Source organism: Bidens hawaiensis, unplaced genomic scaffold (genome assembly GCF_021521415.1).
Source record: "Bidens hawaiensis isolate Kalapana, Puna unplaced genomic scaffold, B.hawaiensis_p1.1 tig00000702_1, whole genome shotgun sequence".
Taxonomy (NCBI): domain Eukaryota; kingdom Viridiplantae; phylum Streptophyta; class Magnoliopsida; order Asterales; family Asteraceae; genus Bidens; species Bidens hawaiensis.
In genome coordinates this window covers 180240-193846 of record NW_027491042.1, presented here as the reverse complement: position 1 = coordinate 193846, position 13607 = coordinate 180240, and the positions used below count along the sequence as shown (strand labels likewise).

Here is a 13607-nt window from a genome sequence, read left to right as displayed (position 1 = left end):
CACCCGACGCGCACGGGCTCGGGCGACGGCGACGGCGAAGGGCGTTGGGCACAATGTGGCGCTTTGATGGCGCACTTCGCACGCTCGCATCGCCGCAAGCCGCTTTAAGATCCGCCTAAGTATTTTTGGATAATGAGAGTTAGACTTAGATGTGACAAGCTACAAAAGATAAGGGACCAAAAATGAAAAATAATATCCAAGGACCCATCGCGATACGCGATGAGTCCAAGGACACGGCCATCGCGTACCGCGATGGGCCATAATGAGTCAGCAACACGTGTCGCACCTAGGCGACACGTGGCAGACGTGTCAGGCCACGTGGCGTGACCTCAAGAAAGGAGCCGTCGCGATATGCGACGCCGGAAAAGGTAGGACCCATCGCGTACCGCGATGGGGTCCAAATTCAGCTATAAATAGGAGGGGTCACGGCTCATTTGCATGCACACCTCTCCACTCTCTCTCTAGAAAATTACTCTCTCTACCTCGGTTTGCGTGCCGAACATCGTTTGACGTGCCGCCGACCCGACAAATTGTTACCTCGTAATCCGTACCAAATACCCGGTGTTTTCCTCGAAGTGTGTGCCACCCAAAAGTAACCCGACATTTCGTCTCGAAGTACGTGCACGACCTGGCGACATGAACATTGCCTCGATTTGCGTGCCAAGGAAGGTTGATCAAAAACTCCTTGATAAACGTGCATATAGAGTAGAAGTGATGCCCGTATAAACTTAGGAATATCTAACTCCGAATACCCGTGCGAGGTAGGGGTTCTGGCTAAGTTATTATTTTATTATTATAAATGGCTTAGACCATAGTCGGTGGTATAGCCCGAACCTTGATTTATGATTAAGAATAATATAACTTTTCTTAAGCGAAGGTTATAGTTAAAATAGTATTTCTTTATTATTAAGAAATATAATATTCATATGGAAAGAATAAAAAGTTAATGTTTCTTCTTGAAGAATAAACATAGTATATAAATTATAAACAAACAAAGGGACTAGAGGTTCAAATGTTTATATCAAGGTTAAAGCTATACAAAACGGACTAAAGGTTTGAAGCTAGATCGATGATCTAGTTATTTATACAAAATGTTATTCTCGTACTATAGGTCTGAGGTAACAAAACAAGAAGAAGGAATCAGAAAACAGGAATAAGTAACAGAAACTGATTATAAACAGACAAGTGAATACGCCCCAAACCTTTTATAATGAGTCTGAACGTTTGCATAGGATTTAAAAATCCTTAAAAAATTTTGTTACAATAATAAAAAACGGACACTCTGATTAAGAGTATACATGTGTCTGGATCCAAACATACATGGTGACTCGGAATTCCCCGAGGCCATGCATATCATCAACATGCCTCCGAAGGTCTACGGGACTGTTCAGAGAAATGATATTGTGTATATAATTAATTGTACAAGGTACTTAGGGTAATTTGATCCCAATTTAGTCGGGTGCCTAATGAGTAGTCATAAGGGTATTATTGTTGGTTTCACAAAGGTATTGAAAAGATATTATTAGAGTCAGCATTATTTATCAGCTTTGTGCTGACGTATTTTCCCACCCATGTTACAGGGAAACAAGAAAGGTTAGAACAGACAAGCAAGAAGGAATAGAAGATTGGAGTTATAGTCATTAGATGCTATCTGATGGCTCAGATATTTTATTTGAAAATATTATAAAAGAGTTATGTTTTATAAAGAAATGTATTTGAAATATCAAGCGGGTATTTAAACCCGTGATTTTAATAAGTTTTCAATATAAATATTTTAAAGACTTCCGCTATAAACCGCAACTCTGATTTATTTACAAAACAGGTACCAACTATTGGTCACACGCCTAGGCCCTAAGATGAGGGTGTGACATCTTATGTATCTCACTCACACCCGACCTAATATTACTTACTCCATTGGATTGGTGGCCAAGTATATAGGGGTGTTCATCGGATCGGATAATGGATTATTCGGGTTATTCGGTTCGGGTTATTCGGATATGAAAATTTTTGGACCCTATCCGAAATCCGATCCGATCCGATCCGAATTAGGAATATTCCTATCCAATCCGAATCTATCCAAATTCAATTCGGATCAGATTCGTATAATATCCGAATAATCCGAAATTATCCGAATAATCCGAAATAAACCTAAAAAATTTTTGTATTTTTTTGTTCCTAACATTTAATAGTTTAGAATCATAATATACATACAAACCAAAAAATACGAATTACTCTTAACACCAATTTAAAGTTTAAACTTCAAATAATAGTCTAATAAATATACGAAACGGGAAAATACCACTAAAACATGTTTTTTATTCGGATTAAACGGATATCCGAATAATCCGAACAATCCGAATTTTTTCAAATTCCATATCCGAATCCGATCCGAATCCGAATTAGTTATTCGGATATTCGGATTGATCCGATCCGAATATCCGAATAAGAATTCGGATCGGTTTATTTGGGTTTCGGTTTCGGTTCGGATTTCTTGAACACCCCTACAAGTATATGCAGAAGCCATCTAAGTTTCATTTAGGTGTTGCCAAGAGGATACTTAGGTATGTGGCTGGTACTCATACATTTGGGTTGTGGTATAAGAAAGAAGATGGTACTAGGGAAGTTAAATTTACTGGTTATACTGACAGTGATTGGGGAAGTTGTTTGGATGATAGGAAGAGTATATCTGCACAGTTGTTTTCTATTGAAAGTGGCACCGAGGCTGAATATGTGTCAGCTACAAGTGCCGCTTGTCAAGCCATATGGTTAAGAAGAATTCTGAATGATTTGGGGCTGAAACAAGAAGAACCGACAACCATCTTATGTGATAGTAGATCTGCTATTTGTTTGTCAAAGAATCCTGTGTGCACAGCAGATTGAAACATATTGAGTTAAAGTATCATTTCATTCGTGATATGGTTTTACAAGAACAAGTAAAGCTGGAGTTTTGTCGTACCTATGAGCAGACTGCAGACATGCTCACTAAAGCTCTTTGCAAAGAAAAATTTGTGTATTTTCGATCCAAGATGGGTGTCATGGAGTTTGAGTTATGGGAAGGTGTTGGTGGTAACTCAAACTAGATGTTTAGTCAGCAGAAGGTTCTATGAAGTGCAGAAGATTTGAATTTAAAGTTTGAATAAAGTGAAGCCATTGAGTCAAATTTGTTGTCCTGGTTTCATGCTAGTATTTCGTATTTCAGTTGTTTCTTAAGTCTATTTAAACTTTTCTTTTTTTATTGTATTTGTATCTTTCAATTTTATTAGTAATCAAGTTAATCATTTAGCAATATTATATATTCACTTTCTAGTAGTGTGATCTGATTACCAACAATTTATACTTCCATCGATTTTCTTGAATAAAAAAAATTAAAATAGTTTGGTCAGAGATATAACCCATTCTATTTATTGCTGAGGGCCCAAATCTTTTAATCCAAATTCCAAAGGCCCACAGATCAAAACAAAGGTGAGAACTGAGAACCTAGTTATCTTATTTGGGCCGTTAAGTGGAGCAAAGTCAGAAGGCAACACTTTTGCAGGAATTGCAAGAAACAACTACGAGGAACAATAAACTGCTTCAAATGTTACAAACATCACGTGTTGTAATATTACTTTTGAAGTAAACTAGCATTTTACCCGTCGCGTTGCGGCGGGGTGTTAAATCGTAACCGAAGAAACAAATGACGTCCAAACATTACCACAAAACTGGTTAGTTGTTGATTAATATTCATTCATAACATTCAAGACTTGATATACAAAAACATAACCACCTTATATGCTTCGTCACTACCACCGTGACACCACTCCCATCATAATAATACTCAAGACCCCATTTGACATTATCGAACATTCCAAACCTTACCAATCTAACCTTAGTCTATCATTGAAAAGAAGAAGATTTAACAATTGTGTAAGATCTCACTTAAAGCGGTGATTTGTTCAGAAAGTAAGAGGTTAGAAAATTCAATTATAAACTATTACAGAAACGAAATGAAGTTACCTTTGCAAATGAAGCTACATCAAGCCCTTGTATAGCATGTACATATTGTTGCAACCGTTAACAACAAATAAAATTTCCATTTATCATTACAATCCCAAGTATAAAGAAACTTAACCCAATTGCAGCAGCAAGTCATACAACTCTTTAGCATGACAATTCAAAGTATAAAAACAAAAATTCTCCACAAAAGTAGTCCAAAAACATCATCATCAGTGGGGCTGTAATTGTAGTTTGGATGTTGGTCACCGAATGTCAGTTGAATTAAAATGTCAGTTAACGTCTCCAATCTCTTTATGTCCATAATCAAAGCGAACCAACAACAAATCTCACGTGCTAAAGTGAAAATCAAATCGAAGAAAACTGAACCAACAATCAAACGTTGGTAAGAAATAGATTTACAAATAGGCTCAGACACATCATCATCATAGCCTTTATCTACTGAACAGACCCATGCCGCCACCACTTAACCACCACCAAGGGTTCGATAAACTGAACCAACAATCAAACGTTGGTAAGAAATAGATTTACAAATAGGCATAGACACATCATCATCATAGCCCTTATTAACTGAACAGACCCATGCCACCACCACTTGATCGGCAGCAAGAGTTCCAAACCGAAACCCGGCAACGATAGGTGACAGTGGACGACAGTCAAGCTAAGTAACCGCATGAAACATTCCTTAAGCGAAGTGGCTGCCACTCACTTTCGAGCATAATTACCAAGAGCATATGACGCCAAGAACGTGTGAAAGTTGTTAGATGCTTGTAAGCTCAACTTGTCTAAGCCTAAGAAAACAAATAATGATAACCAATAAAAGGGGCAACTCAACCTGCTTTAATTGCATATGTTTTTGTTTTTAAAATATCATAAACTCAATACCAAACTGTTTTATTTAAATATCATAACCTCAATACCAATCTAATTTCATAGATATTGACAAAGGCAAAAAAAAAGTCAATAACAAAAGTAAAATGTGAGGTGTAAAATGACATCTTTCATGTTTTTGGATGCATAACATGAAGAATATATTCAGGTGTTGTAGTTATTACTTACTACACAACCTAAAACTATTGCCATGGCAAATGATGATGATGAACCATGCCGTTTTGAACTAACCATCCTTCTCGTATCCGATTTCTTCTCTATGAAGCTGCATATCCAAAGTAACAAACTAAATTAGACGGGAAAAAAAAAACTATAACAAAAACCAAATATACATGTATTTGTAACGAACTAACCTAGATATTGGAACATTCCTATGAAATTTGGGGGTCTCCAACCTACAACAGTATGCATAATTGGTTAGTAATTAGAAAGGTAAACCCAATTATCATCTTTTTAAGGTGTATTGAATGCATGTCAGCAAGATGAAAAAAGTTAGTGCCAAAATCAATTGTAACCAAAAGTAATCAGCACTAAAAGCTTAACTTTAACTTCCACCTCGAGTTTTGAAATCGAACCCGGCTGCGATAGCAAATCATGGAAAAGCACGACGGCCAAGATAAGGTTTTATACCAGAAACCTTAGACAACGAAATCAGAAGCAAAGAGAAGTCCGAAATCGAAGTCCATAGTTGACTACAGAACTCACCCCACCCAACCACTGACACCAACGCTACCTAGGGTCCCGAAATTGAACCCGACAACGGTGGCGAACGATGACGGTTGTCGTAGTCTGATTGTGACAAATCGGTGAGACTTAAAATGTTAAATATAACCACATAAATGGGTTACTAAGAATTGAAATTGTGCATGTAAAATATAGGCAAATCCAGCTTCCAATACCGTATTTTGGGCTTAGAAGCGGGTTCGGCACGACCTATTGAACAACAATTTTGAAACAATTATATATAAGGTTAAATGTCATTAGTTGGTTCCGTTGTAACATGATTCGACCATGTGACGGCCCCATATAGCCTTTTATTTTCTTCTTTTGTTATATTTCCTTCTTCGAATTCTATGTTTATAATTTAGTGTTGATACCGTCGATACCAAACGAATTCGCGTTGGTTCGCAGTCGCAGACACATACAGGTATTTTTGTTACCATTGATATCGTCCAATTCATGTTGATTCGCTGCCCGTGCCAATATCGTCAATACTGACTGAGTTTGCGTCGGTTCGCTACCATAAGGCGTGGGTGTTTTTGGTTATTGTCGATACCGTCCAATTTGTGTTAGTTTGCTTGTGCAACACGCGCAATATTTTTTGTTTTGAATATGTATTTTTTGTATATTAGTGTTGACAATTTCTTTTCTTCTAGTGCCGTAACCTAAAACCGCTCGAATCTGCATCGATGGTGCAACTCATGTTTTTTTTTAATTTTGGGTGTTGACTATTTCTTTTCTTTTTTTGGTTTAGTTTTGATACCATAACCCAATACTGACTATATTCACATCGGTTCACTGGTGCAACACGCAAACACACCAACTGTATTTGCCACATATAGCAGCCAAGCAACACCATGCCGGTGAAACGCGTCCAGTAAGAGTTCTAGTTAATAGAATTGGATAAAATTTCTACAACTTTAGTGGAACACGTACGGTGACATAAATATGCTAAAAAGTAACAAAAACAATTTTATTAATCTTAGATTGTGCAAAAGAGTTATGTTTACAAATCGGTTTATATACACAGTCTAACTTATCTCATCCTAGTTTTGTTATCCCCTATTATCCTCAGTTTTCTGTGATTCTGAAGGAATCTTGTGTATGATTACTTTAACAAAATCTATATCATCCTCTTCTTGATCATCGACAGACGCGACAGCTCCACCATGATGAGCCTGTAATTTTTCAGCATCATTCAATGATTTTTTGAAATGGGCTTGTTTAGATAGTTCCTCAGTGGCCACAAGAATCGTTTCAACACATTTAACTATTTTAGTTAGTGTCGAAGCGACTGTGATAACGGGTATTATTTCAAGAACATCAAATTCGCCTACCATTGAAGCTTTTAACATCGTATTCACTTCGTCTATTGCCTTTTGACATGTTTGCAGATGTGTAGTGCAATTAGAAGGATATGAAAATGATTTCACTGATTTTGATAATTCTTTCAAAGCTTTTCCGGCCTCGGAGCTCATTTTCGTGCAGGGTTCTTGAACTCTTTTACTAAACTCCGAGGATGCCTGTTAAATGCAAAGAACAAAAAGGTATTTAGTGATATGTTTTGTAGTAACTGCAATATATTGTGTTTTTTTTTCTTTTCACTTTGATGTAATTATCTTTCCACTTAACGAATGGAATTATCTAACATATAAAAACTTTGCATCACCTATTTTAAAATTTAAACAACTCTATATAATTTTGTGTATGAAAATATAACAAACTTCATATAATTTTGTGTAAGTATATTTTAAATTGAGCTTTTGTTTAACAGCTTTCATTTTGATATCTTATGACTTAAATGATTTATTATTCAACATGTTACATTTAGTATTTTAGTTCACCGTGATTTGTACCACACCAGATTTTTATGTTTTAGTAGTTGGTCTTGTTATTTATTTATATAATTTACGGTTAGTATTAAGTCGATCCCCTTAGAAGATGCACTACCGTCACCACTGCAATAAGCACTGGTCACCACCAGCAGTCACGCCACCAGTGGTCTGCCACCATCATGTTAACCATCATCCTCAGGGAGCATCTTACCAACAAAAACCTACCCGAATCCATAACTGAAAAACTACAGAAAAAGAAGTGTATATCATGGGTAGATGATAGAGGTGAAGAACAAGACTGGAGGTGCGCAAAAGCATGCGACAAATAGACAATGGCAACAAATATTGCGGGTGGACATTGTGATTGTACCGGCGTTGGTTGCGACAGAGATTCCATATATATGCATAGGGTCGGATCCCATTCAATAAGAAATATGGTTCACACTGTACGGACTGAAGGAAACAAAACGCACAGTACCGTGACAAATTTCTTGTAGTAATTACACTACAATAAAACATAACTAAAGTGTTAATAATTATGCCAAACTTTACAAATGATGTGATTATTATTAGTCTAGTACATTTTGTTGCATAGTAATAATACTATGCTACATCAAAGTAACAACTGTAATTACATTAGAGTTCTCAAGTTCAATTAGTTATAAAGTACTCCATTATTATTCTACCACAAAATATGAGTATACATAATAATAATTACGCTGCTTGTAATGTGTAGGTAGCGTAATTGTATATTATATCAAAAAGAAATTTAAAAGGTTAATCAAATATACAATGATCAAAATTCATATCGGCATCTTCATGTGATCTTTTAATTGTATCAATCTCACATAAGGTGATATATGCAAGCAGTTAGAAATTAGAATCCAAAGATCCGCGTGCATAAAGAACATCTGATATGTATTTCATTTAGTGGTTAGTTCAGTACATGACCTCTTCAAAATCTTATATTCTTATGCATAAACAATTATCACGTGTCTACAAATTACAAAACAAATAAATAAATTTAAATGGAAAATGTGTTGGTGATCTAGTTCTATTTTCCCTAAATCTATTGTCTATTTTAAAGAGTGAACAGTTTTTTTATTTTTTTCAGCGATCGACAAAGCATGATCACCCGAGTAAACACATTGGCAAAAGGTCACCCATGCCCGCAAACATAGACAACACTGGTGACCCGGCTCACAACCATTTCAGAAGAAACCCATCACATCCACAGGCGAATAGTTATAATTTAGTATTCTTTTCTTTATTCTTATATTTTTTTATCATTGATTTTAATTTACTCAACTAATAATTAAACCTTAAGGTAAAAAAAAATTAATAACAATTTTAGTTTACCACTTGTATATCTATCAATTTTAAATTAGGATTAACTTTCGTACGGAGAGAAAATTTAAAAAGAAAGAATTAAAATGTTTGATTAACCCATACTTGGAACTTTGCATCAAGATGCCCATTAAGAGCTTCAATGTGGTATCCACATTGCCGTGTAAGAACCCCAATCTTCAAGTATTGTTTCCAGGGATGACTAAACCGAAATTTTCCATGTCCTGGTTCCCACCATGCGAAATTCGCCTGTTTCCACACATTAATTATTAGTAACACTTCAACTTTAGTTTATTTATATAGGAGTGCATTATGTGAAGAATCTCTAGTTCAAGACATAATATTGTTTTAGAAAAGAATGAATCTATGTACATATAGACTGTATATATACTAGTTATTCATAATAAACTGACCAGTGATTCCTCGGTGGCTTTAGAATTTAGAACACTTTTGTAAGCCGTAAGAAACGATTTGTCAGGTTCATTAGAGCCTCCAACAGTATCTCCCTCTAACGGAACTTCGAAGATTTCTCCTCCAAATCCTGTAGGTTTGATTGTAATTAATTTAAGATAAAACAAACATGATCAGTTTTATGCTACTAGTTTCACCGAAATATAATATATTAATATACCTTCTAAGAAGCTAGCAAGTTTTTCCAAATTGGAAACAATAAGATTATGAAGATCTTCCCCAGCCCATACAGGGCAAACACATAGAGAGATAACTATACAAGTTGCACCACCTATGAGGATCGTTGATAGTCGTTGGTGTGCCAGCTTTAAGATTTTATCAACACGATAACCCGAAACAGCTACCAAACTAAACGTGAGGATAAATATCAACACCCCGTAATCATATCTCCTTTTTATGTGAGGTATAAATCTTGAAAAAGTGGCAAATGTAACTGTCATAGTAAAGTTTAAACGTTATAACAACTTATTTAGTTAACTAGTTTTTATCCCCCGTATTACGGGGGTTGTTTTATATTGTTTGTTCTAATATTTATTTATTTTTTTTTAATTTATATTTTTTTATTATATTAAAGTTAATAATATACTTATGGTTTGATGATAAATTGTTTCACAAATAAATGAGATGTTATAACCCGGTTTAAAAGCTATATGGTTTTAATGAGACCCGTTTATTTTTTTTTTACTATAAAATTGGTTTTTTTTTTAATTATAAATAATATTTATGACAGTTAATAATATATTTATGGTTTGATGAGACCCAAGACCCGTTTATTTTTTTTACTATAAAATTGGTTTTTTAATTTAAATAATATATATATCTTTTTTAAAATAAATAAGATATTAATTTTAGTATATCCTATTTTATAGGATTTTTACATCAATAATTTGATGAGAATAATATTTAATTTAATGAGATGTTATAATCCGTTTAAAGAACATCTGGGTTTGGTAAGACCCATACCCATGAATTCGGGTCAAATGCATGAGAAGCCTCCATTTAAAAATCAAGCAAATCTGGTGACTCCAAAAAAAGAGGAAGTGACCACATCGCTACATGTAGGATTTTTATGTTTTCGTTTATATATATTATAGATATATTAGACAAGAATATGTTTATATGTGAATTAATAATATCACGTACCTAGAAGAAAGACAAGAAATCCAAGAACAATGGGTTCAGCCTTTGAACCAAATAAGCTAGCCAAGTATTTGGCCCCAATGCCTAGGACACCTGCTAGTAAAGTGGCTAAGCCTCTATTCATACCCTTGCATAGCGTTGCACCTAACACCAAAGCAACCAAAACAGTTAGTAATATTGTATAACAAGTTTATTATATAAATGATTTCAAGAACTCACCGGCGGTGTATTCAAACACCACTACGACGGTCAAGATGGCCCATACACCAGCGTCACCTATGCCTTTATACAACGGTCCAAGATAGTAAACCATGGAGACCAATGTGATGGCTAGTGCCACCTTAAATGAGTGCGCAATTCTTCTAGGATCATCTTGTCCTAGCTTCTTTATTCTCATGATGAAATTTAGAATGAATACTTTCATTTTAAAAGGTGAAGACTTGTTGGCAATATCCATGGGTACTAACTAAAGACAGAGGCAAGATGAGATGAAGGATAGGTTATCAAGTAAAATGGAACTTGTTGGGATGTATATAAGGAGAGTAAATGATAAAAAGTGTTTAAAAAAGGCAAAGAGTGATGTTCATGTATATAGAGAGTAACAGGCGACATTTATTTATTCAGATAATATATTATTATTTATTTATTACTTTATAACACCCAAAGTAATTATTATTATTATTATTATTATTATTATTATTATTATTATTATTATTATTATTATTATTATATAATATATGTGTATATACATACGTATATTATATATTGAGCCGCCGATCTATTTTTAAATTTTGGTATGGGCGTAAGTGATGGAATTTTCCTTTTGGCTAACGAAAGTACACACGTTATACATTTGTTTATTCATTTTCATGTGTGGAAAATTTATCTTACTATAGTAAATTAAATATACACTCCAATATTGTATGACCCCTATAGATATAGACTATATCAACTAAACATACAAGATTACAACTAATTATTCCCTTCACGACTAAAGCTATGGGGTTGGTTAAGTAACCAACCTGCAAACTGATGCAGATCGTATCTTTGATTGTGAATTGACCATGCATGATTGAAATAAACAACAATGGATACTAAACCGACTTAAAAAAACTAATGGAGGTAAGATCATTCGTTGTTAACTAAAAGGAAATCTAGTTCAAGTGTTCAACAATGATCAATATATATATTGTGTTGTAGCCTTGTAGGTTAATAACTTTTTGATATTCATACTATTAAAGAGATATGACATATATAACGTATATATGTATAGAACTGTGTAGTATGAGTGGTCTAATTAGGGTATGGCATGCTAGATGCGTTAAACCCAAGTTTATAGGTGTATGGTGTACCCATACGTTGCAACTGAAATTTGATGTATGGTACGTTATATTATGAAGTAATAAGTATATAAAAAAGAATGGCAGAGTTTTTTTTATGAAGTGTCCTAACTATATATAGACTACATATTTAACACTTTATGCATGGTGTAAAATATTTATATAATACTATGTTGAAACAAATAGTTAACAGTGGATGATGATGGGACACGATGCCTCTAGGCCATGGGAGTCCAAGAAGGCATTGTGCCCGCTATGCCGAATCAAATGGAAGCAATCAAATTGCTAGATAACTCAATGATTAAATCAAAAGCTTTTAACAATCAAACTTGTCAGCCACCAATTGTTTATTTTGATAGCGTGTTGATGTTAATTAATACTTGGACTGTAAGGCTGTTTGCCAAAATGGGCAAACTGTTGTAGTCTTCCCACTAGCAACTAGAATAACATTATGACGCAAACATTCTAAATCATCAAGACAGAATTTTAATACCATCTGAAATATATAAGTAACTCCATCAAAATCACTTTTCTGCGCAATTGGTGATGATACCAATTGGCAAAGATTCAAGCCATTCTAAGGCATTCTCTCGGAGCGAAAATGGAAAGAGTTTAAGCCTAACTTGATATTCCGAGCATTGTTGAATTTTGAAAGTTCCACATATTCGAAGAAATCAGGAAATATGAGACAACGGATCTTCATCGAGAACTCCATGAATTTGGACAGAATTTTCAATCATATGAATGATACTAGATTTGATTTCAACGTTTAGAAGTATTTCGAGTGGTGCAACGCTATTGCCATAGTCATCGAGTGTCGGCATGCAATATTGGGTCATGTTTAGCTCGTTGTTTAGCTCCGACATCTTAGGTTCTTATTGGTTTTTCTCAATTGATGTACTTTTCTCTGGTTCGTCCTTAACTCCTTTGGTTGCTTTACGCGCCTGAGTGCATTTTGTTTGGTAAAAGGTGGCGTTCAGGTTCGGAAAGTGGTGAAATGAGGTCGGGAGTAGATGTAGAGTACATACACTAACTAAGAAAGTAAAAAAATATATAAATGCACAACTGAAACTAAGTTAAAGTAAGCAACTTATCAACCAAAAAATAAACTAAAAACTAAAACTAACTTTCAGATGGAAGAAATTGATAAACTAAAAGGGTTTCTAGGAGAGAAAGAGAGTTGATGTTTTCTAAGAGGTCCCCCGTTTCAAATGGCATATCCTAGAATGATGACAAGCTATGTTTGATTATGTCTAGTGAGGTGAACTTTTATCCCATGCTCCGCCATTTGAAATGTCGAAAGTGAAAAAGATATCGTGTGCGTCGATATTTCAAATGGCGAATCCCACTACCCTCTAATCCGCCACTTTGACTGACAGGTCGTTTATATTGAAATAGTGATGCGTGTGATATGGTAGAAGAAAAGTTGTTGAGTTTTCAAAGGTTTAATTCACACAATGACTAGTTTTAAATTTATTAAAATGATAATTATCTTAACTAAACACACACAAATAGGCACATGTACCTATCATATATGTAGTAAAGTATAGGTAAGAACCAAGTATCGATCAACGGGCACACTTATTGATTTTTACTACTAAATCGTTATATTTATTTTAACCGAAAGTGAATATAATTTTGATTTTGGTTTTGGTTTGTGTTTGGGTTTTGGTAAATGAGTTTAAAGAAATTTAAGACATAAATTAAAAGACAATATTTTTTTTATATTTTTTTATAGAAATAAGATCAAAGATAAAAGTGTATCATATTGGTTTAAACTCTTCTTAACTTGATTTGATAATTGATTAGTAAACATGTGATATGAGCTTTCTAAGGTGATTAAATGAGGGAATAACATCGTTAGTTATGT

The 13607-nt window shown here is 34.5% G+C and overlaps 2 protein-coding genes across 2 annotated transcripts in view; one reads left to right on the top strand and one right to left on the bottom strand.

Annotated features, from left to right (window-relative positions):
* Nucleotides 1-13607, top strand: part of LOC143532798 (protein LEAD-SENSITIVE 1-like) — a 273815-nt gene that overhangs the window by 143001 nt on the left and 117207 nt on the right. The window lies entirely within an intron of this gene.
* LOC143531890 (aluminum-activated malate transporter 8-like) lies at nucleotides 6660-11045 on the bottom strand. Its single transcript, XM_077027085.1, has 6 exons — nucleotides 10617-11045; nucleotides 10401-10541; nucleotides 9418-9690; nucleotides 9200-9327; nucleotides 8892-9035; nucleotides 6660-7127 (listed from the first exon to the last, which is right to left on the bottom strand). The coding sequence occupies exons 1-6, from the start codon at nucleotides 10852-10854 to the stop codon at nucleotides 6660-6662; spliced, it is 1392 nt and encodes a 463-aa protein (XP_076883200.1). The 5' UTR covers nucleotides 10855-11045.